Below are 21024 nucleotides of genomic sequence, written 5' to 3' on the forward strand. Positions count from 1 at the left end.
CTTTTCTTTTTTCCTAGAGTGGGTCGCGAATTACAATTAACCACCTCCCCGTTAAATACAACAACCTGTCTTTTAAACATTACACCAATAATCTATAACTGTATTTAATTAGAATATATGTACAAAATAAAAGTATCCATAATCTCACTTTCTAAAGATTAGCTGTGTGTAACTTTAAGGTCACACTTTGATTTTTTTGTTGTTACAAAACTGGCCATACAGGTATCATGTGCTGCAACTAGCTTTTTTCCCGGGCCACTTTGTTGAGGTATATATATATTTGTTGAGATCTCTATATTTATACATATATAAAACGTAGATAACTTGATATCTACATTTGTGAAATATTCACCATAAGCTAATTAACATGTGCATCACCTCACATAGTTACTACTTTTTCTGTCTGATGAGAACACTTACGATCTACCTTCTTAGCAAATTTCAAGTATACAATATTGTCAACTATTGTCACGTAGCTGTGCATCCTTCCAGAACTACTCATCTTGCATAACAGACTTTGTACCCCTTGACCACCATCTTCCCATTTCCCTTCACTCTCAGTTCCTTTTATCCTTTATTTTTAGAACAGTTTTAGGTTCTCAGCAAAATTTGAGCAGAAAGTACATTGAATTCCCACATAACCTTGTCCCCCCAGCACACACAACCTCCCCAAAGTCGATACCCCACACCAGAACAGTATATTTGTTACAATTGGTGAACCTACAGTTAAATATCAGCACCTGGCCAGGCTCAGTGGCTCACACCTGTAATCCCAGCACTTTGGGAGCCTGAGGTCAGCAGATTGCTTGAGCCCAGGAATTCGAAACCAGCCTGGCCAAAATGGCGAAACTTCATCTCTACAAAAAATAAAAATAAAAAAATTAGCCGGGCATGGTGGCACGCACCTGTAGTCCCAGCTACTCAGGAGGCTGAGGTGGGAGGATCACTTAAGCCTGGGAGGCTGAGGTTTCAGTGAGCCAAGATTGTGCTACTGCACTCCAGCTTGGGTGACCCTGTCTCAAAAAATATAAATTAAAAAACAAAATCATTGGCACCCAAAGTCCATAGCTTACGTTAGTATTCACTTGATGTTGTACATTCTATGGGTCTTGACAAATGCAGACAACTGGAATGAGACCACCACTTCTCCTGCTGTCCTTCCTAGCTTCTCCCCCATCTCCCCTTTTCCCTAGTTTATAAGACAGGAGAGAAGGGGGAAAGCAAAAAGTTGGAAAGAAACAAAAGTAAGATAAATAGCTAGACGACCTTGGCGCCACCACCTGTCCCTGGTGGTTAAAATAATAATAACAATAATATTAACCCCTGACCAAAACTACTGGTGTTATCTGTGAATTCCAGACGTTGTATGAAAAAGCACTGTAAAACTTTTTGTTCTGCTAGCTAAGGTAGGTAGCCCCCAGTCACACTTTTCACACTTACTTATCATGACCTTTTCACGTGGACCCCTTAGAGTTGTAAGCCCTTAAAAGGGTTAGGAATTTCTTTTCTTTTTTTTTTTTTTTTTGAGACACAGTCTGACTGTGTCGCCCAGGCTGGAGTGCAGTGGCGTGATCTCGGCTCACTGCAAGCTCCGCCTCCCGTGTTCATGCCATTCTCCCGCCTCAGCCTCCGAGTAGCTGGGACTACAGGCGCCCGCCACCTTGCCTGGCTAGTTTTTTGTATTTATTAGTAGAGACGGGTTTTCACCATGTTAGCCAAGATGGTCTCGATCTCCTGACCTCGTGATCCGCCCGCCTCGGCCTCCCAAAGTGCTGGGATTACAGGCTTGAGCGCCCGGCCAGGAATTTCTTTTTCGGGGAGCTCCAGCTCTTAAGACGCGAGTCTGCCCACGCTCCCCGCCCAATAAAAAACCCCTTCCGTCTTTAATCCAGTGTCTGAGGAGTTTTGTCTGAGGCTCATCCTGCTACATAACCGTTACAGTATCGTACAGAATAGTTTCACTGCCCCCAAAAAAATCATCTGTGCTCCATTTATTCATCCGTCCCACAACCCCTGGAAATCTCTGATATTTTTACTCTCTCCATAGTTTTGCCTTTTGCAGGTTGTCAGATAGTTGGAATCATACATATGCTGCTTTTTCACATGGGCTTCTTTCACTTAGTAATATGCATTTGTTTCCTTCATGTCTTTTCCTGGCTTTTTTTTTTTTTTTTTTTTGAGACAGGGTCTCACTCTATCACCCAGGTTGGAGTGCAGGGGCATGATCATGGCTCACTGCAGCCTCCACTTCCTGGGCTCAAGTGACCCTCCCAGTTCAGCCTCCCAAGTAGCTAAAACTACAGACGTGCACAGCTATGCCTTTTTGTAGAGATGGCATTTTGCCATGTTGCCCAGGTTCATCTCAAACTCCTAGGCTCAAGAAATCCTCCTGCCTTGGCCTCCCAAAGTGTGGGGATTACAGGCATGAGCCACTGTGCCCAGCCTCAATTCATTTTAGTGCTGCATAATATTCTACTGTCTGAATGTACCACAGTGTTTTAAATCCATTCACCTACTGAAGATACATTGGTTGCTTCTAAGTTTTGGCAACTATGAATAAAGCTGCTCTAAGTTCAGGTTTTGTGTGGATATAAGTTTCCAATTCATTTGGGTAAACAGCATGGTTGCTGGATTGTGTGGTAACAGTATGTTAGTGAGACAGGAGCGTTCCCTGGACCCCTTTGCAGGACTTGTCGTGGCAAGCTTACTCAGCCACTGCACTAAAACCCCTTATGGGAGGGGGAGTACACAGGCAAGTGGGTGCTGGGGCCAAGGTGAGCACCTTTGGACTCTGGCCCCATGGTAGCATCTAGGGGTGTGTCACAATTAATGCTCTTTTAGCAGTTGCCATCCATGGACGGCTAAGTGTTAACCAGCTCAGTGGAGAGTCAGGATGACAGCCTTTTCCACCCTGCACTCTTGATACCCAGGTCCTTGTCCAGCATCCAGGAAGAATCAGGTCACATGGACTTGAAGAATGGTAAATGTGGAGGTTTTATTGAGTGAGGGAGGTGACTCTCAGCAGGATGGGGAGCTGGAAAGGGGATGGAGTGGGAAGATAATCGTCCCCTGGAGTTCTGCTGTCCCTGGCCAAATTCCTGACCATCCAGCTGCCTCTTCAATGCTCAGATGCTTCTTCTCTTTTCTCCTTCTCCACTGTGTTGCTCTGCTGCTCTGCCACTCTTCTGCTTGTGGAGCCTGGGATTTGGGGTTCTTAGGGGCACAGGATAGAGAGTGGGGTGGGCCAGAGTGGTCTTGGAAAAGGCAACATACAGGCGTGAAAACAGGAATGCCTGTTCTCATTTAGGGCCGTGGATCCAGGCTTGAGGGTAGAGCCCTCACCAGGGACCCCCGCCCTCCTGCCTCCTGTCCATGTTATTAGTTTTGTAAGAGACTGTCAAAACTGCCTTCCAAAGTGGCTGCAACATTTTGCATTCACCAACAATGAATAAGAATTCCTGTTGCTCCAATTTCTCACCAGCATTTGTTGTCAGTGTCCCGAATTTTAGCCATTCTAATAGGCATGCAGTGGTAGCAGCTCACTTTTTTTTTTTTTTTTTTAAGACGGAATCTCGCTCTGTCACCCGGACTGGAGTGCAGTGGCCGGATCTCAGCTCACTGCAAGCTCCGCCTCCCGGGTTTACGCCATTTTCCTGCCTCAGCCTCCCGAGCAGCTGGGACTACAGGCGCCCGCCACCTCGCCCGGCTAGTTTTTGTATTTTTAGTAGAGATGGGGTTTCACCGTGTTAGCCAGGATGGTCTCGATCTCCTGACCTCGTGATCTGCCTGTCTCGGCCTCCCAAAGTGCTGGGATTACAGGCTTGAGCCACCGCGCCCGGCCCATGCAATGCTTTTACAGTGCACTTTTAAAAAACTTCTTTTAAACAAGGACATTTCTAAGTGTCTAAACCATAATCTTCCTTAAAAACCCAAGGGTAGGCTGGGCTTGGTGGCTTACGCCTACAATCCCAGCACTTTGGGAGGCTGAGGCGGGTGGATCACCAGGTCAGGAGATTGAGACCATCCTGGCTAACACGGTGAAATTCCATCTCCACTAAAAATACAAAAAATTAGCCGGGCGTGGTGGCAGGCCTGTAATCTCAGCTACTCGGGAGGTTGAGACAGGAGAATAGCGTGAACCTGGAAGGTGGAGCCTGCAGTGAGCAGAGATCGTGCCACTGCACTGTAGCCTGGGTGACAGAGTAAGACTCTATCTCAAAAAACAAACAAACAACAAAAAACAAACAAAACAAAACAAAAACATACCCCAAGGGTAACCTCTGTTGCAATAACTATTTTAGTTAAAAAAAAAAAAAGCAAACATACACAAACAGGTAACACAATACAAAAGTAAGCAATTTAAGAGATGAGACGAACATGCCTGCTTACACTCTTGGGATTGCATAAGGAAAAACAGACTTTTCTCCCCTAAAGGGAGCCTGGTGCATACTCTGTTTTCCTTAAGGAACCCCAGCTATCATAAACTATTTTAGGTCCCTCATGCAGCAGAGGGTGCAAAGAAAGGAGAGGCAGCAGAAGAAGTAAATGAAGAAAACAGAATTCAGTCAACTAAGAAGAAAAAAACTTTTGCTCAAAAAAAAAAAGACAAGATCCTTGGAGAAAAACAAAAACATGAAGGCCTTTTAAATAGGCACACACAAGCGCACACACACGTGCATGCTCACCTTGGATGTTAGTTTTTAATTAAGCTGACTTTTAATCATTGAGCTCCTTTAAAAAAATCTTTTAAAATCTCATTACCATATTTCAGATAGTGTGTCCAGAATTGGTGGGTTCTTGGTCTTGCTGACTTCAAGAATGACGGGGGAGGGGTTAGGGCATGGGGGGCTGCAGGTCCTGAGCCCTGCCCCGTGGGGAGGCGGCTGAGGCTCGGCCAGAATTCGAGCACGGTGCATGCGGGCAGGCAGCGCTGAGGGAGCCGGTGCAGCCTCCTCAGCTGCTGGCCCAGGTGCTAAGCTCCTCACTGCCCTGGGCCGGCCGCTCCAGGTGCGGGGCCCGCAGAGCCCACGCCCACGCCGCTGGAACTCAGGGCGGCCCACCGGCGCCGGGGCAGCGCATGTTGCTGCCTGTGTCTCTTCCCTCACACCTTCCGGCAAGCAGAGGGAGGCGGCTGCAGCCTCCGCCAGCCCAGAGAGAGGCTCCCACAGTGCCATGGCGGGCTAAAGGGCTCCCCAAGCACAGCCAGAGTGGGGGCTGAGGCCGAGGAGGCACCGACAGCGAGGGCTGCTCTCACTAGGACAAATTGCTGCTATTTCAGAAATACAGCCATTGCTCTTTCAGTTTGGCCTGGCTAGCACAAAGGTGGCCTTGTTACGTAAGTAAAGCCCCTTAGTAGTCAAAATAAAAAATCTTTCCTCTTTTTTTTCCTTTTGCTGGCCGTTTTCACCCCCTATCACATCATCTTGTGTGTGTGTGTGTGTGAATTTAGCCACCTCAGAGGCCTCTTTCCCCATAATTTGGAACTTCCTTTGGATTTGATCAATTCAGATAGAGTTGATCAAACCCAATGGGAAAAAGACTGAAAGAACAACGAAAAGAGAAACAACAACACAACAGTTAAGCAAAACAAATGATCACACAATTTATATGATTACTGAGCTCTCTAGTGGTCAGGAGAAATTAAGAACAGCTGGTTGTAATTTTAACTTTAGCCAAGACAAACCCCAATTCAGTTACTTACCTAGGGATGACTTTCAGGCTGAAGACTGCTCTCTACCATCCTAGAAGCAGGGAAAAAACCTCATCTTCCCTGTTGGATGCAAGCTCAAACACCATAAAGGAGTTACCTGCCGTCCACCGTCATGGAAGCAGGAAAAACTTGCCTTCCTTGTGTTAGAAGCAAGTAAAACTCCAAAGGAAAAAAAAAAAAAAAAAAAAAAGGAGTTGTACTGTAAAATGAACTTTAGATCTTGACCGGATTTTGAGAGATAAGGTATTCTCTGGAGGGGGTGCTTCCAGTCTCAGCAAGTTGTCTTACTGGTTTGAGCCATAAAGATAGCTCAAGCTGGTACCAAGCACTGATAGGGGTGTCTCCAGTCAGAATTCTTCCGTGGTTACCAAAATATGAACCCCCAAAATCTGAGAAAGGTCTCAGTTAATTTAGAAAGTTTATTTTGCCAATGTTGATGTTGTGATAAAGCCTCAGGAGATCCCAATGACATGTCCCCAAGGTGGTCAGACCACAGTTTAGTTTTTTTTTTTTTTTTTTTTTTGAGACGGAGTCTCGCTCTTCCACCCAGGCTGGAGTGCAGTGGTGCGATCTCGCCTCACTGCAAGCTCCGCCTCCCGTGTTCATGCCATTCTCTTGCCTCAGCCTACCAAGTAGCTGGGACTACAGGTGTCCGCTACCACACCCGGCTAATTTTTTGTATTTTTAGTAGAGACGGGGTTTCGCCATGTTAGCCAGGATGGTCTCGATCTCCTGACCTCGTGATCAGCCCACCCAGGCCTCCCAAAGTGCTAGGATTACAGGCGTGAGCCACGGCACCGGCCAGCAAAGTTTAGTTTTATACATTTTGGGGAGATATGAGACGTCAATCAACATATGTAAGATGAACATTGTTTGGGTGTGGAAAGACGGGGAGGGGGCTTTCTGGTCATAGGTAGATAGGAGACAAATGTTTGCATTCTTTTGAGTTTCTGATTAGACTCTCCAAAGGAGGCAGTCAGATATGCATTTAGCTGAGTGATCAGAGGGGTGACTTTGAAAGAACGGGAGACAGGTTTGCCTTAAGCAGTTCCCAGCTTGACTTTTCCCTTTAGTAATTTTGGGGGCTCAAGATATTTTCGTTTCAGAACTCTTCAGTAGAATTCTTTCTTCTGACAAGGCAAGCACTGAGGTTTCTGTAGACCTGTATGGATTTGCCACCACTAACATGAAGACCATGACCTGTGACACATTCCGTGGAAGTCCTGAGAACATGTACCCAAGAGAGTCGAGTTATAGTTGCTTTTATACAGTTTAGGGAGACATCAGACACTAATCAATAAGAGCAAGATATGTGTTGGTTCCTTCCGGTGGAGGGAGGAGCTTACAGATCATAGGTGAATTCAAAGACTTTTCTGATTGGCGCTGGGCACGGTTCACACCTGTAGTCCCAGCACTTTGGGGAGCCAAGGCGGGTGGATCACTTGAGGTCAGGAGTTCGAGACCAGCCTGGACCAACATGGTGAAACCCTGTCTCTACTAAAAATACAAAAATTAGCTGGGCATGGTGGCATACCTGTAATCTCAGCTACTTGGGAGGCTGAGGCATGAGATCAGCTTGAACCCAGGAGATGGAGGTTGTAGTGAGCTGAGATCATGCCACTGCCTGAGCAACAGAGTGAGACTCTGTCTCAAAAAAAAAAAATTTTTTTTTTTCTGATTTTCAATTGGTTGAAAGAATTATTATCCAAAGACTTGGAATCTTGGTATACAACAAAAAAATTTTTTTAATTAAAAATTTTTAAAAAGACAACCTGGAATCAATAGAAAGAAGCATCTGGGTTAAGATAAGGAGTTGTGGAGACCAAGATTCTTTTTTTTTTGAGGCGGAGTGTCACTCTGTCACCAGGCTGGAGTGCTGTGGCACGATCTCGGCTCACTGCAACCTCCGCCTCCTGGGTTCAAGCGATTCCCCTGCCTCAGCCTCCAAGTAGCTGGGACTACAGGCGTGTACCACCATGCCCAGCTAATTTTTGTATTTTTAGTAGAGATGGGGTTTCACCATGTTGGCCAAGATGGTCTCTATCTCTTGACCTTGTGATCCTCCCACTTTGGTCTCTGAAAGTGCTGGCATTACAGATGTGAGCCACCGCGCCCAGCCCAAGGTTCTTATTATGTAACATAGATGGTAAATGTCTAAGGCCTTAAAAGGTGCCAGACTCTTAGCTAAATCTCTCTTAGATCAGGATAAAACCTGGAAAGAGGCTGGGCGCTCAGTGGCTCATGTCTGTAATCCCAGCACTTTGGGAGGCCGAGGCAGGTGGATCACAAGGTCAGGAGTTCAAGACCAGCCTGGCCAAGGTGGTGAAACTCTGTCTCTACTAAAAATACAAAAATTATCTGGGCACAGTGGCAGGCACCTGTAATCCCAGCTACTTGGGAGGCTGAGGCAGGAGAATTGCTTGAACCCAGGGGGTGGAGGTTGCAGCACGTCACTGCACTCCAGCCTGGGCGACAGAGTGAGACTCCGTCAAAAAAAAAAAAAAAAAAAAAAAAAAAAAAAAAAAAAAAAAAAATTCCTGGCAGGGAGAGGGAATTCTCTACAGATTCTAGATTTTCCCCACAAAAGACAGCTTTTTGGAGCTATTTTAAAAAATATCAAAGGAATATATTTTGGGGGTGAAATACATCAGTTTCTTTCAGGGCCTGCTATCTGTCAGGTGATGCTAGAGTCAGGTTGGAATTTGGTATCTTATTGCTACAAAGAGTGTTTTGTGTCTCAAGATCAGAATGCCTTCAGATGTCTGTTTTAATGTTAATGCTAGTCAGTTGTGTCTGAATTCTAAAGGGAGGAGGGGGATAATGAGGCATGTCCAAAACTCCTTCCCATCACAGCCTGAAATAATTTTTCAGGTTTACTTTGGAATGCCCTTGGCCGAGAGGAAGATCCATTCAGTCGGTTGGGAGGCTTAGAATTTTATTTTTGCCTTACAGTTTCCCAAAACGTCCAGTGAACCTCACTTCTCCTTTGGAAATATCATCCCTGGCGCCCACGAAAATGTCTGCAAGATGTGCAAGGGCCACCTTAAAGCCCATGCCACCTTAAGCAGGCCCCACCCCCGGCCTAGCCAATGGGCTGACAGCAGCCGCAGCTGCTGCCACAGTAGCTGACTGGTCACCCTGCCACCCAGCGCTCACACCCCCTGGCAGGTGCCTGGCTATGGCCCGACTGCTCCGGGCTGCAACCTGGGGGCTGTTCCCCTGGAGGGGGTACTGCTCCCAGAAGACAAAGGTACCGGGAGAGAAGAGAAGTCCCCTGGAGGGATGAGGTGGGGAGCGGGGAGCAGGGGGTTCTGATCCCAAGTTTCCTGGGCTCTGTGACGCCCCAGCACCAAGTGACCTGACCTTGGGCAAAAGGGCACTGGGCTTACCCTGTGGCAAGTGTGGGTGTAGAGTGAGTGTAGAGATGAGCTGAGTCCCCACTGCTACCAAGAGTGCGGCTGGGGGAGTCAAATGGATGCCCCTGGGTGGCTCTGGAATAAAACACACCTGTGGAAGAAGGCCCTGGAGGAAAGGACCTAGGTTCCAGGCCAGGCTCTGTCCTTAACTTGGCCTCCATTTCTCATCTGTAAAATGGGAAGAAACTGCTCCCCTCCCCAGCCCCCCACGAAAGGCTCCAGAAGCCCCAGCCAGGGTAGAGTGGGGAGGGGGCAGTGGAAGCTTTTCATCCCTGTCATTCCCTTATCAAGCTCTGAGTCCCCTGTGGCGGGGGTGGTGCTTGGTTGGCCCTGGAGAAAGGAGGAAGTGAGGGACCTTTTCAGTTTGCTCAGGCTGGGCTGGCGATTGAAGGAACACTGCTGGTAGCCTTTTTGGAGAGTGAATTCTGGTTTTGTATTTGGATGGCTGGGCGCCTTGGCTCATGCCTGTAACCCCAGCACTTTGGGAGGCCGAGGCAGGTGGATCGCTTGAGCCCAGGAGTTTGAAACCATCCTAGGCAACATAGTAAGACCCTGTTTTTATTAAAAAAGAAAACATTAAAAAAATTCTGGTGGCGTTTTTTTTTTCTGAGGGGAAACTTTGACCCCAATGGCTCTGTTTGGAAAAGAGGCATTTCTGGAGAGTGGGTTTGTTTAAAGAGGGCCTACCTGGCAAGGATGTTGTCAGCTGGGTGTCGCAGGGGAAGCTCACTCCAGCCCCCAGCCCTCCACGCTGACACTGGGGCAGGGCTGTGGCCCCAGGTGTCTTTCGGGGGACCCTGGCAGTGTGTTTCTCCCCTGCAGGGCGAGCTCTGCAGGGACTTCGTAGAGGCTCTGAAGGCCGTGGTGGGCGGCTCCCACGTGTCCACTGCCACGGTGGTCCGAGAGCAGCACGGGCGCGATGAGTCGGTGCACAGGTATGGGAGGGCTCGCAGACCCCTCCCATCTTCTGGATTCAACCCCAGCTGAGAGCGAGGGTCCTGGATTGCCTCCTCACTCACCTGTTTTGGGGTGCTCTGGAATGTTCTCTGCCCCTCGTTCGCTGTAGCCTCAGGCCTTGCAACACCTCGGGACCAGAGGGTGCCTCGCCCCCCTAAATCACTGAGGGTCTGGTTCTAGGTGCGAACCTCCCGATGCTGTGGTGTGGCCCCAGAACGTGGAGCAGGTCAGCCGGCTGGCAGCCCTGTGCTACCGCCAAGGTGTGCCCATTATCCCATTCGGCACCGGCACCGGGCTTGAGGGTGGCGTCTGCGCTGTGCAGGTACAGTGTGGCTCCCCTGCCCGCCCCGGGGCTGGTCCCACCACACCTTGGCACACCTGTGGCTGCCTCCCCCGCCGCACACAGCTCCTTGGGTCTGCTCCTGCCCGCGGGCTGCCTGCCTCAGGGGGTCTGGTCTGGCTGCTGGGGGGACACCCGCGGGCTGTGACCCGGGGACGTGGCCAGGTCAGAGACCCGGGTATGCAGTGGTCTCAGCACCCGCTCCCACCAGGGCGGCGTCTGCGTTAACCTGACGCATATGGACCGAATCCTGGAGCTGAACCTGGAGGACTTCTCTGTGGTGGTGGAGCCGGGCGTCACCCGCAAAGCTCTCAATGTCCACCTGCGGGATAGCGGCCTCTGGTTTCCCGTTGGTAGGACTCGCGAACCTTTCCTGGGGCCCTGAGGGCACCTTGGGAGCAGGGTTGTGTCTGGGGCTCAGGGGACCTTCCTCCCCCAGCCCAGGGGAAAGGACTTCCCGTCCCTGAGGCTGCCTTCTCCTGTACGCCGCCCTCCAGACCCAGGTGCGGACGCCTCTCTCTGTGGCATGGCGGCCACCGGGGCGTCGGGCACCAACGCGGTCCGCTACGGCACCATGCGGGACAACGTGCTCAACCTGGAGGTGGTGCTGCCCGACGGGCGGTTGCTGCACACGGCGGGCCAAGGCCGGCATTTCCGGTGAGTGCCCTCTGCGGGGGCGCTGGCCCTGCGCACTGCCGGGGGGCTCCCCTGCAGAGAGCGGGCTGTGAGAGGCACCTCCTGCCAGCCTCCTGGTTTGGCAAGGCTAGGCTTCCCCAGGCTCTGAAGACCTGTCACCTGGGCCAAAGTGGATGGGAACAGGGTTTGCTTTCCCTGCGTGAGGCCGATTTGCTTTGTGGAGCAGAAAGAACTGGGCCAGGGAATCTGGGCCCGAGGGAGGCCAGCCCAGACCTCAGTGCATGGGGCCGGTGTCCTGGGTTCCAGCTTGGGCTTCTGGCCAGAAATCCCTCATCACACAGCCTGGTACTCACCTTGTGTGTCCCTGGGACCTAGGAAGAGTGCAGCCGGCTACAACCTCACTGGGCTGTTCGTGGGCTCTGAGGGGACGCTGGGCCTCATCACAGCCACCACCCTGCGCCTGCACCCTGCCCCTGAGGCCATAGTGGCCGCCACGTGTGCGTTCCCCAGTGTCCAGGCTGCTGTGGACAGCACTGTACACATCCTCCAGGCTGCAGTGCCTGTAGCCCGCATTGGTGAGTTGAGGACAGGGGCAGTCAGGGTGGGCTCCCTGGAAAAGGCCCCCTGGGAAGGCCAGGCCTCACCTGGCCTGCCCTCTCCCTGGATCCAGAGTTCCTGGATGAAGTCATGATGGATGCCTGCAACAGGTACAGCAAGCTGAATTGCTCAGTGGCACCCACACTCTTCCTGGAGTTCCATGGCTCCCAGCAGGCACTGGAGGAGCAGCTGCAACGCACAGGTATGCTGGGGTGGAGTGGGGCAGCAGGGTGGGCTGCCTCAGCAGCGGCCCGGTGTCAGCCTCCCTCCCCCAACTGCAGAGGAGATAGTCCAGCAGAACGGAGCCTCTGACTTCTCCTGGGCTAAGGCGGCCGAGGAGCGGAGCCAGCTTTGGACAGCACGGCACAATGCCTGGTATGCAGCCCTGGCCATGCGGCCAGGCTGCAAGGTGAGCTGGGACTGGGGTGCAGATGGGGCCCACAGCTCAGCCCGCAAACCCTTTCCTCAACCCACCACTCTACTGCACAGAGCAACAGTCCGAGCCTCAACAAGGGGGCTGGGCCTGGCTGAGCAGGAGCTAGAACTGGGGGCTGCAGGTCGCCCCACCCAGCTGTTCAGATACCGTCTACAGGGAAAGCACAATTGTCTGCTAAGCCCTCAAAAGCTCTTCCTGTGAGCCAGGTCGTGGGAACGGTGCAGTGCTCTTGGGAGTTGTAAACGGAGGGAAGGCTTCCTGGAGGAAGAGATGATAGAGGGGGGATATTAGCCTAAACCTGGGGAAGGGGAATCTGGGCTCCAGGCAGCTGTGCAAAGGCTTAGGAGCCTGGAGCTTGGGGGTGGGAGCCACAGGGGAGTGGGAACAGCCTCTACCGGGAGGTGTCGCAAGCACACCTGGGCCATTTGTCTCCTGTGTTGTGTTGGGGGGAGGTGAGGGCTGAGGCCTAGAGCAGAGCAGGATTATTTCCTTGTGTGAGGCCAAGAGCTGAAGCCCAGTGCCCTCAGACCCATCCTCAGCCTTGACCACGGTGACCTTGTACCCCCAGGCAGGCAGGGGTAACTCATAGGCCTCCCTCTGACCAGGGCTACTCCACGGACGTGTGTGTGCCCATCTCCCGGCTGCCGGAGATCCTGGTGCAGACCAAGGAGGATCTGAACGCCTCAGGACTCACAGGTTCTGCCTACCCTGCTGCTGGGAAGAGGTGGGGAGGTGTCGGGGCTGACCAGAGCCTGGGGCAGCAGGAGGCAAGAGGGAGGGCAAACAGTTCTGTCCTCTGGGCCTCCAGGAAGCATTGTCGGACATGTGGGTGACGGCAACTTCCACTGCATCCTGCTGGTCAACCCTGATGACGCTGAGGAACTGGGCAGGGTCAAGGCTTTTGCAGAACAGCTGGGCAGGTAGGAGCAAAGTCAGGGAGGGGAATAGCTGAGGGCAGAGGGAAGGGGGCCCCATGAGGATGTCTCCTTCCTGCCCCCAGGCGGGCACTGGCCCTCCACGGAACGTGCACGGGGGAGCATGGCATCGGACTGGGCAAGCGGCAGCTGCTGCGGGAGGAGGTGGGCGCCGTGGGCGTGGAGACCATGCGGCAGCTCAAGGCTGTGTTAGACCCTCAAGGCCTCATGAACCCGGGCAAAGTACTGTGAGGGGCTCTGAGCACTTAGCCCACAAGTTCCCAGACTACGGAGCCCCTGTTCTGGAACTTTTCTTCATGCCACGGCCCCCGCAAGGGAATAGACAGTAGCTGACGCAGTCTTGCTGCCAGCGAGCCCACTGTATCTGGGCCCAAGGTCAGAGGGCCCAGAGAGAAGCCTGAGCACTGTGTTACTCCCTGTCCTTCTGGCTGGCTCCAGGAGCCTTTGGTTCAGTAAACGACCCTACGCATCCCTCTCTGCTCCTACGCATCCTGTCCTGGCTGGAAGAGACCATCTGGGTCCACTCAAGACTCTGGTGACACCCCTCCCCTGAGGCTTCCCCCTTCACCTGGTGACAAGCACTCCTTTCCTGGTATGGGACGTGAGCTCCCGTGCCATGCTGGTCTTCCCCTTGGAGCCTCCCGCAGTAAGCCTGGAATAAACCTGAAACCCACCTGCAGCTACCTGGAAGTCAGAGGCAGCACTTCCTCCCCTCCCGCTCCAGGTTCTCTGTCCTTTGGCTAGTGACCCCTTTGTTTTGGGGCTGTCCTCTAACTTGTTATAGCCTGAGGAGGGGGGCGGTGCTCAGGGTTCGGAAAGGAACCCAGGTCCCTGTCCCAGCTACTCGGCCTCAGGCTTGAGGACCTGCCCATGGCATGTCACTTAGGATGGACTCCCCAACTGGGCCTGAACCAGGCCTCTGAACACACTGAATGTGTTCCTCAGCAGCTGCCACGTCTTTAGAAACAAAGATGAAACTATTTTTGCACCCACCTCTTCATGGGGTGATGTATCCTACCACCAGCTGTTTTGCCCTCAAGGTCTGTCCACCCGAGGCCCTGCCTGTCTTGGGCCAGAGCCTCAGTCTTGAGATGTTGGCAGTTGTTCCCCCTAAGCCCACAGGAGGGCGCCTGACATCATGAAGCTCAGATAGCGCGGCATCTGCTCCAGGCAGCTGCGGCTCAGGACTCACTTCTGCCCCGGGCCTGCAGCTCTCAGCCCTGGGCAAACCTCCTCCTAGGGTCAGGGAAGGCCTGGCAGCCCAGAAGCCAAGCTAAGTCCTCTACCCCCGCAGATCCCAGGAACCTGTAGTCCCAGGAACTCATCTTCCTCGCCCCTCTAGTCTTCGGTCCCTTTTGGAAAGGGGCATGCCACACCCCATGCCCTCCCTGGCCTCCGCCCCTCTCCTCCTCCCATCAGCTGTTCAGAGCTCAGGCAGGCTGCTAGGCCTTAGGCAGAGGCAACTGCACTGAGACACCTCAGGCCAACTTCAGTTCTTGGAACCCCCCGCTCCATGCTAACACTGGGCTCCTGCCGACAGTGGTGACACCGACCTGAGCCTGGAGGCCACTCTGTGACGTTTCTGTCCCGTGCTGCCCTGGTGGGGAGCAGAGACCGTGCCAAGGGCTGACTGGTGACAAATCTCAGCCCTCTCCCCAAACCACCCCAGCACACATGTGCTCATCACCGAGACAGCCCTCTCGCCCCTCCCCTTCCAGCCAGCCAGCCAGCCACCCACTCTTCCAGGCCCACCTATCCTGCAGCAGCTGGATAGGACTCTTCTTTGATGCGCCCTCCAGCGCCTGGCAACGATGAGGCACTCAGCAAATGACCATTTCCCACAATCTTTTATTAAGAAAAATTCCAAACATACAGAAAAGTTGAAAGAACAAGTACACTGTTCACTGAAATACCAGCCACTGCAGATTCAACAATGAACGTTTTGGCCTTATTTGCTTTGTGTATTTTGGGGGGAACCATTTGGAATTAAACACATTTCTTGAAGACATTCACCTATGTAATTCAGCATCTATCTCCTAAGAATGAGGACATTTTCCCATGAACGTCAGTACCTTTAAATGGCTGTTAAGAGGAATGGTTGGTCTTTGTGAGGGGCTCATATCTAGGAACCTCATCAAAGTGTGCTAGGCCCTTAGCAGAGTGGGTAGAACCTGCTCGCCGGCTCCCTCACGTTCTCTCCCATCCCAGAAAGGCAGAACAGGGGCAACACAGGATTCTGGAGAGCTGTCTGGAGAGAGGATCACAAACATGAGCTCCACCTGGGAAGCTCAGACAGCCCCAGTCCCACCCCCACACCAAAAGCAGGCAACCTGGGTCTGAATTCAGAGGCCCCCGCAGCCGGCAGAGGGCTGCAGCGTGCCAGGTAGGACTGAAGTCGCTGGGGGTGGGGATGAGCACCAGCCCCTGGAGCCTGGAATAGCACCCGGCGTGGGCTACAGCCCTGCCCCACCCAACTCACAGCTGCTCGGCTCACCCATGGCACTGCCCAAGCAGCAGGCTTAAGCCGCCAAGGTGGGCACATGAAGCCTCCGTTTCCAGATCCAGGGCTCAGGCAAGGAGATCTCCTTCAGGGCTGGGCCCTGCCTTGCCATCTTTGCTGGTGGAATTAAATATAGCACAGGGAGACACAGTTGCCAGGCAGAAGCAGGAGGTGCTGTGAATAGAACAGTGCCCTTTGTGGTGACAAAGCTATGGGGAGCCTGCTGTGCATGTGCCAGGACCTGCAGGGCAGCTCCCCCGGCCCCCACATGGACCTCTGAGCTGCATGGTTTTGTCCCCACTTCACATGTGAAAAATCTGAAGTTCAGATGAAGTCGTTTCCCCAAGATCATTCTGCCAAGTAGGAGAGCCTGAATGCACAGTCTAGAGCCCACGTTCCTGCCGTCGACTCACAACAGCCCCAAGGTCTTCACCCCAGACGGGTCCCGCGCTGAGACCCAGGCTCTGAACCACCGAGTCTTCTTTAGTGTTTCTCCGCTGGCCCTGGCTCACGTTTGCCCACTGGCCTGCTGTGAATGCCCTTGCACACAGTAGGTGCCTCTGGAAGTATCTGATGGAGGGTGACTGCGGAGCCAGGGGCTGTGGCAGCAGGGGGGTGGTCCAGACATCAGGTGGGCCTGAGAAGGGTCAGAGCAGAGAGGCGGTGGAGTTGTATCCCTCCACAGCTTTTTCCTTCGCTGGCTCTGCAGGAGGCTCTGGAACGCTGCTCCGGGAGCCCGCTGGGCATGGGGACACAGGCCAGGCCTGCACTGCTGCTCCCTGCCCTGAGCTGCCCGCCCAGCCTGCATTTTGCCAACTTTTGTGAGCCTGAGCAGTTGGTTCTGGTTCAAGGGCTCTGAACTGGCACAGCCCCAAACCAGGGCCTCTTCCTGGGCCTCAATGAAGCACGCCCATGAGTCAGCACTGAGATGCAAACTGAACAACAGGCAGGGCGAGTGGAACGTGGGATGGGGAGCAGAGGCTGGAAGGAGGGGGGCTGGGCCCACACCTGGAAGAACCCACATCCTTGCAGCCTCCAGTGGCTGCAACATCTTGGCCCCTGCAGATCTTTTCAGAGGTCCGGCACAATGACTCCACAGAGGGCTGACTGGTTCCACGATGCTTAAGAGGTTAGGAAGCTTGTAGGAGGCACGCCTGACTTGCCACTCTCCCTCCACCCAGGCCTGTCTGAGGACCAATTCACACACCTGGAGCCCTGAGCAGCAGCCTGAAGGAATGCTAAGGAGGTAGGTGAGGGATTGGGGGGCAGGCCCTTGCCCCCATTTCTTGATTGTATAACAACACCTCATTAAAATAAAATCACACACTGTATCTTTTATTAGACATTTTAATACCATATCAAAACACCTTGACTAATGAAGAAAGCTTTTCTCCCAAGCTTTGAACATTTTTTTAAACATTTTATAAGTTTTTTTGTATTTAATATATAAATACAGAAACCTATCTTGCATGGGCTGATGCCACGTGTGAACATCAATGGCTAAGATGTTCTCAAACATAGTGCCTGAAAACAGGGGTAGCTGTACATATTTCTTAGTCTTTTTTTGTTTAAGTTTTCTGGAAAAAAAAATCCACAAGGGCCTAAGAATAATGTTCAGGCATTTTTGCAGGACACTTGTGATTGTTAAATCCTCTGAACTGACCGGAACCAGGAGGAAAGAAGGGAAAAGAGATGGGATCAGTGGGAAGAAAGTTCTCGATGGGTTGTTTTTTGGCAATGAAGTCAAGATATTAGGGTCTCAAGGGGAGAAAAGAGCAAAAAACCAAGCCAGAAAAATAGAAGAAAAAAAACCAAACCCAAAGTAGAGAAGTTGGTGGTGGAGAGGGCCAGTTGGGGCAGGGGAAGAGACTGTGTGCTCGCCCACCATCAGAAGGCTGGCGGCGAGGGCTTGGCTGTGTTCGTCTGTCACTGAGTGGGTTATGGCTGGGCAGCAAACAGCAAGCTGTAAACATCACGAGGGAAAACACCAGTCGACACTAGACTTTTTTTATATAATTTTTTTTTTTTGTAAACACTTTAAAGACAGACCCACAATGCCTTTCAAAGATGAAAAAGAAAATGCCCTTTCCCTCCTGGGCTGAAGGGTGAGGGGAAGGATAGCAGTTGATTCATTCTTCTCTCAAACTTGCTCTCATCCAATTTGGTGTCCTCAGGGAGGAAGGGAGAACCATGATCTGGAAGTCAGTGCAGAAGGGGTGCCCTGTTCCCGCTGGTGTCCCAAGCTCAGCTCTGCCCCAGGGTCCGGTGAGCCTCCTCCCTGGAGCAGGGGCTCTCTGTCCCTGTGTGGACCGTAATAAATAAGTCGTGCTCCGTCGGGCCGAGGGCTGGCTTGCTGCATCCCAGGGCAGCTGCATCCCGAGAGGGCAGGCGGGGCTGGGGCAACTACACAGGACCCCAGAAGCCAAACAGCACATGGGGAATTTGCAGCCATGCACCTGAGCAGATTCTACTCCCCTGCCTCGCTCTCCCCCTGGCTCGCTCTTCTCCCCTTGTCATCAGTTTTTGAGGTGAAGGTAAAGAAAGCAAATGTCCCTGATTTGTCTGACATCATCAGCTGTTCTGGGAGAGTTTACTTGGAATAAATAAAATAAACCTAACAAAAGAAAACAAAAACAAGAGAGAGAGAGAAAGGGAGGGGGAAGAAGAGAGGCCCCAAAACCTTTGGCAGTGAGATGGAGTTGGGCTTTTGGTTTTTATGGGGGTTTTGTCTACTTGTTTGTCAGAAAAAGGAAAATGCCAGCCCAGAACTTGGAAGGGACAGGTGAGACCCATCTCAGGGGTGGATGGCTGGCAGCAAGCAGGGTACCCCTGGGGAAGAAATGGGGAGGCCAGACCCAGTGGTGAGCCAGAGGGATGTGTGGAGTCAGCACCCAGTGCCGTGGGATGGAGGGATCGAGATTGAGTCTGGCCTGGAGGCCTCAGATTCATCTGGAAGCGGCATGGGAAGAAGCAGTGGTCAAATGATCGCTGACGGGCACTTTGCAGGGAACAATGCACCGCTGGCCATGACTGGCTGTTTAGTAAGTGCAATGTCCTTATGGCAACAGGGAGTGAGATTATCCCCGTTACCAGAGAAGAGGCAGAGACTCAGAGGTGAGCGAGGATGAGACCAAGCCAGGCACAAACCCAGCGCTCAGGCTCCTTTTCCTGCCCGTGCACATTCCCAGGGGATATTCCTGAACTTTCTTTAGGAATGTAGAATGTACTGGTCTCTTCCCCAACTGATCCTAACTCTTCTGAGCCTGTTCTTCATAACTGCCCATGTTGATTTGTATCTCTTGTCCTTCCCAGGGAAAACCATTTCCAGATGACTAAGTGATAAGCTTCTCCTTCCCTCTGCTCCTGCTTTCGTCTCAGCGGCATAAGGGCAGCCCTGCTCCCTAAACTGCATGCCCCCAAAGTGACCTGACCCCAAGCCTTGAGCCCGGAGCACCCCCAAACGCGGGCTCACCTTTGAGAGGAGTCAGCAAGCAAGCCCGAAGGTCAGTCCGCAGGGTGTTCCGGACAAGATCTGTTCACTTCAAACCACGAGTCTATGCAGCTGGGGGGAGGGCCGCAAGGGAAACCACATTACCTGCTGCCCAGGCTGCTTTGAAGGGGCTTTCAAAGGGCCAGATTCCTGAGCAGGAGCTTCCTAAGTCTCTTCTGAAAGGACCCCAGAGAAACACAATCATGTCCCCAGATATGGCTACTTTCTGAAGCAGGAAGAAGGGAGAACACCAAGATTAGTCCTGGCCCAGCCAGAGGCAGTGGGGGTGGGTACTGGCTCAGGGGGATCTGGTGCTGTAGGAAGGGGCAGAGTGGCCTTGAGAAGGACCAAAGCTTTCTGTGCACAGGATCCAGGAGGATGGCAGCAGTCACCAGTGAGGTGAGAGCGGTGGACCCGCAGGGCAGCTAGTCAGCTGTCTCCAAGACTCCAAGGGCAGGGATGTGGGAACAATGGCACGGCAGAAGGGCCATGGCTCTGGGCACCAGGGTCCTGAAAGAGCTCCTTCCTGGGTCAAAAGAACAGCTGTGAGGCTCCCTCCCAGTGGGTGACCTCTTAGGAGAGCCCCAAGCTCTACCCTGCTCAGCCGTGATCAGCTGATAGCAGCATCTAGTCCTTACTGCAAGAGGCGGGAGGGGAGTCAGCCGTGAAGCCCTGGTCTCCAGTGTTTACGGAGAAAGGCCCTCTGCATCCAAGAGGGAACAGAGATTGCCCCAAGACAGCTTCCTGATTTGTAAACCAACATCTGGGTATTTTCAAAGACAGGAACCAGACAGATAATTTGCATAATTCTCCCTGAGAGTCAAAGATTTCCTTTTCTGGTTCTGGTTAATGCCTCCCTGGGACACAAGCAAGGCTCCGTGCTGGGAGCTAGACCAAGAATCTCTACCAGGCCAGCCTTGAGCCTCCTCTGCACCAGCCATGCCACGTGTTGTGCCTGGTTGTCATCCTGTGCAGCAGTGGCCCTGAGAGTCAGGCTTTGAAAGGCCTGAGTGTCAGGAAGAAGCTCTGGGCTCGAGGATTCAGCAGGTGCTGGCCACAGGCAGCACAATATCCTCCTCTCTTGGGCAAGAGGATGCCTTCCTTCTGGCTGGAAACAAGGACTGGTCTCACAGTGGAGCCTGAGGGCGAATCTGGGTCCTGCTACTTACAACTGCTCCCAGTGCTGCGGCCCCACAGGAAATGGCTCTTCCTGCCTCCTGGCCCTCTAGGGAGAAGGCCACAGTGCAGGGCAGTGGACACACCCTCCACCTGGCCTTCCTTGCACAGATTTATGTTCTCCCCCCGTGGAGCAGAGGGCCCATAGGGGAAGAAGAGGCAGGGAGACAGACGGAGAACCAACCTTCCTGGTGGGATCCTAAGCTCCTCCAACCTGTGAGGCTCTACAGGTCTCCCCATCAGCTCCCACCACCTGAGCCCTCAAACCAGAGCACACCTCTGGCAACTCAGCTCTGCCCTGCGCTTGGGATGTTCGCACCTTCCCGCCGGCACAGTGGACACCTGTCTGACGGCCTCTGCCCTTACCCACTCGGAGCCAGAGGTTGGGGGAGAGATCATCCCATAACCAAAGGAGACAGAATGGCTGGAGTTGGGGGTCTGCCCCTCTGGGAGGTGTGGTGCACTGAGCTACCCTGCCAACCCCTCCTACCTTTTGTGATAGATGCACAGGCAGGGCAGCCTGGCTATCGTGTCACCCTGCAGCAGCTCCTCCAGGCAGATCACACACTCACCCGCATCTTTAGTCAGCACATCATCTGTAAGGGGGACAGGGGAGATTGCAAGAGGGTTAGTCACCAGTGGACAGGTGGCATGGGGCAGGCGAGAGCCTAGGAACTGGGGAAGTGCTAAGCTACCCCAAGCTGTGCTCGGCTCTGCAGGGGACACAGAAGCCCAAGAGGGACCTTGACTCTCACCATGGAGATAGATAATACGTGGACATCACGTTAATTACCCAAAGACAAAATGGGATTAATCCCAACACGCGATTAA

General features: G+C 52.6%; 2 protein-coding genes across 6 annotated transcripts in view; one reads left to right on the forward strand and one right to left on the reverse strand.

Moving 5' to 3' along the window:
- Positions 1-8824: 8824 nt before the first annotated feature.
- LDHD (lactate dehydrogenase D) lies at positions 8825-15032 on the forward strand. Of its 3 annotated transcripts, none has more exons than XM_010382967.2 (11): positions 8825-8960; positions 9949-10061; positions 10264-10405; positions 10635-10776; positions 10921-11080; positions 11435-11634; positions 11730-11858; positions 11938-12065; positions 12698-12788; positions 12901-13012; positions 13093-15032. In XM_010382967.2, exons 1-11 carry the CDS (start codon positions 8889-8891, stop codon positions 13256-13258), a joined length of 1455 nt encoding a protein of 484 aa, XP_010381269.1. In that variant the 5' UTR covers positions 8825-8888; the 3' UTR covers positions 13259-15032. The 3 variants fall into 3 exon arrangements, with proteins under 3 accessions (XP_010381269.1, XP_010381270.1, XP_010381271.1); XM_010382968.2 differs by having other exon boundaries at positions 13466-15032; XM_010382969.2 differs by having other exon boundaries at positions 14746-14965.
- The window catches only part of ZNRF1 (zinc and ring finger 1), a 114885-nt gene continuing 108716 nt past the window's right edge, over positions 14856-21024 (reverse strand). The window contains exons 3-5 of one of the 3 annotated variants that reach the window (XM_030924541.1): positions 20684-20789; positions 19000-19089; positions 14856-16164 (exon numbers count right to left, since the gene is read on the reverse strand). In XM_030924541.1, the coding sequence (XP_030780401.1) occupies positions 19032-19089; positions 20684-20789 (164 nt within the window). In that variant the 3' untranslated portion in view covers positions 14856-16164; positions 19000-19031. Of the gene's footprint in view, positions 17828-18999; positions 19090-20683; positions 20790-21024 lie in introns of all 3 variants that reach the window. The other 2 variants (XM_010382966.2, XM_030924542.1) reach the window with 2 other exon arrangements.

This window comes from Rhinopithecus roxellana, chromosome 20, assembly GCF_007565055.1.
Source record: "Rhinopithecus roxellana isolate Shanxi Qingling chromosome 20, ASM756505v1, whole genome shotgun sequence".
NCBI lineage: Eukaryota > Metazoa > Chordata > Mammalia > Primates > Cercopithecidae > Rhinopithecus > Rhinopithecus roxellana.

Excerpts from the sequence above, each read along its gene's own strand:
- LDHD (XM_010382967.2), top strand. The coding sequence starts at position 8,889 with ATGGCCCGACTGCTCCGGGCTGCAACCTGGGGGCTGTTCCCCTGGAGG. Across the intron at positions 10,062-10,263 it reads CGCGATGAGTCGGTGCACAG|GTGCGAACCTCCCGATGCTG; the intron begins GTATGGGAGGGC and ends GTCTGGTTCTAG. Across the intron at positions 12,789-12,900 it reads GAACGCCTCAGGACTCACAG|GAAGCATTGTCGGACATGTG; the intron begins GTTCTGCCTACC and ends CTGGGCCTCCAG.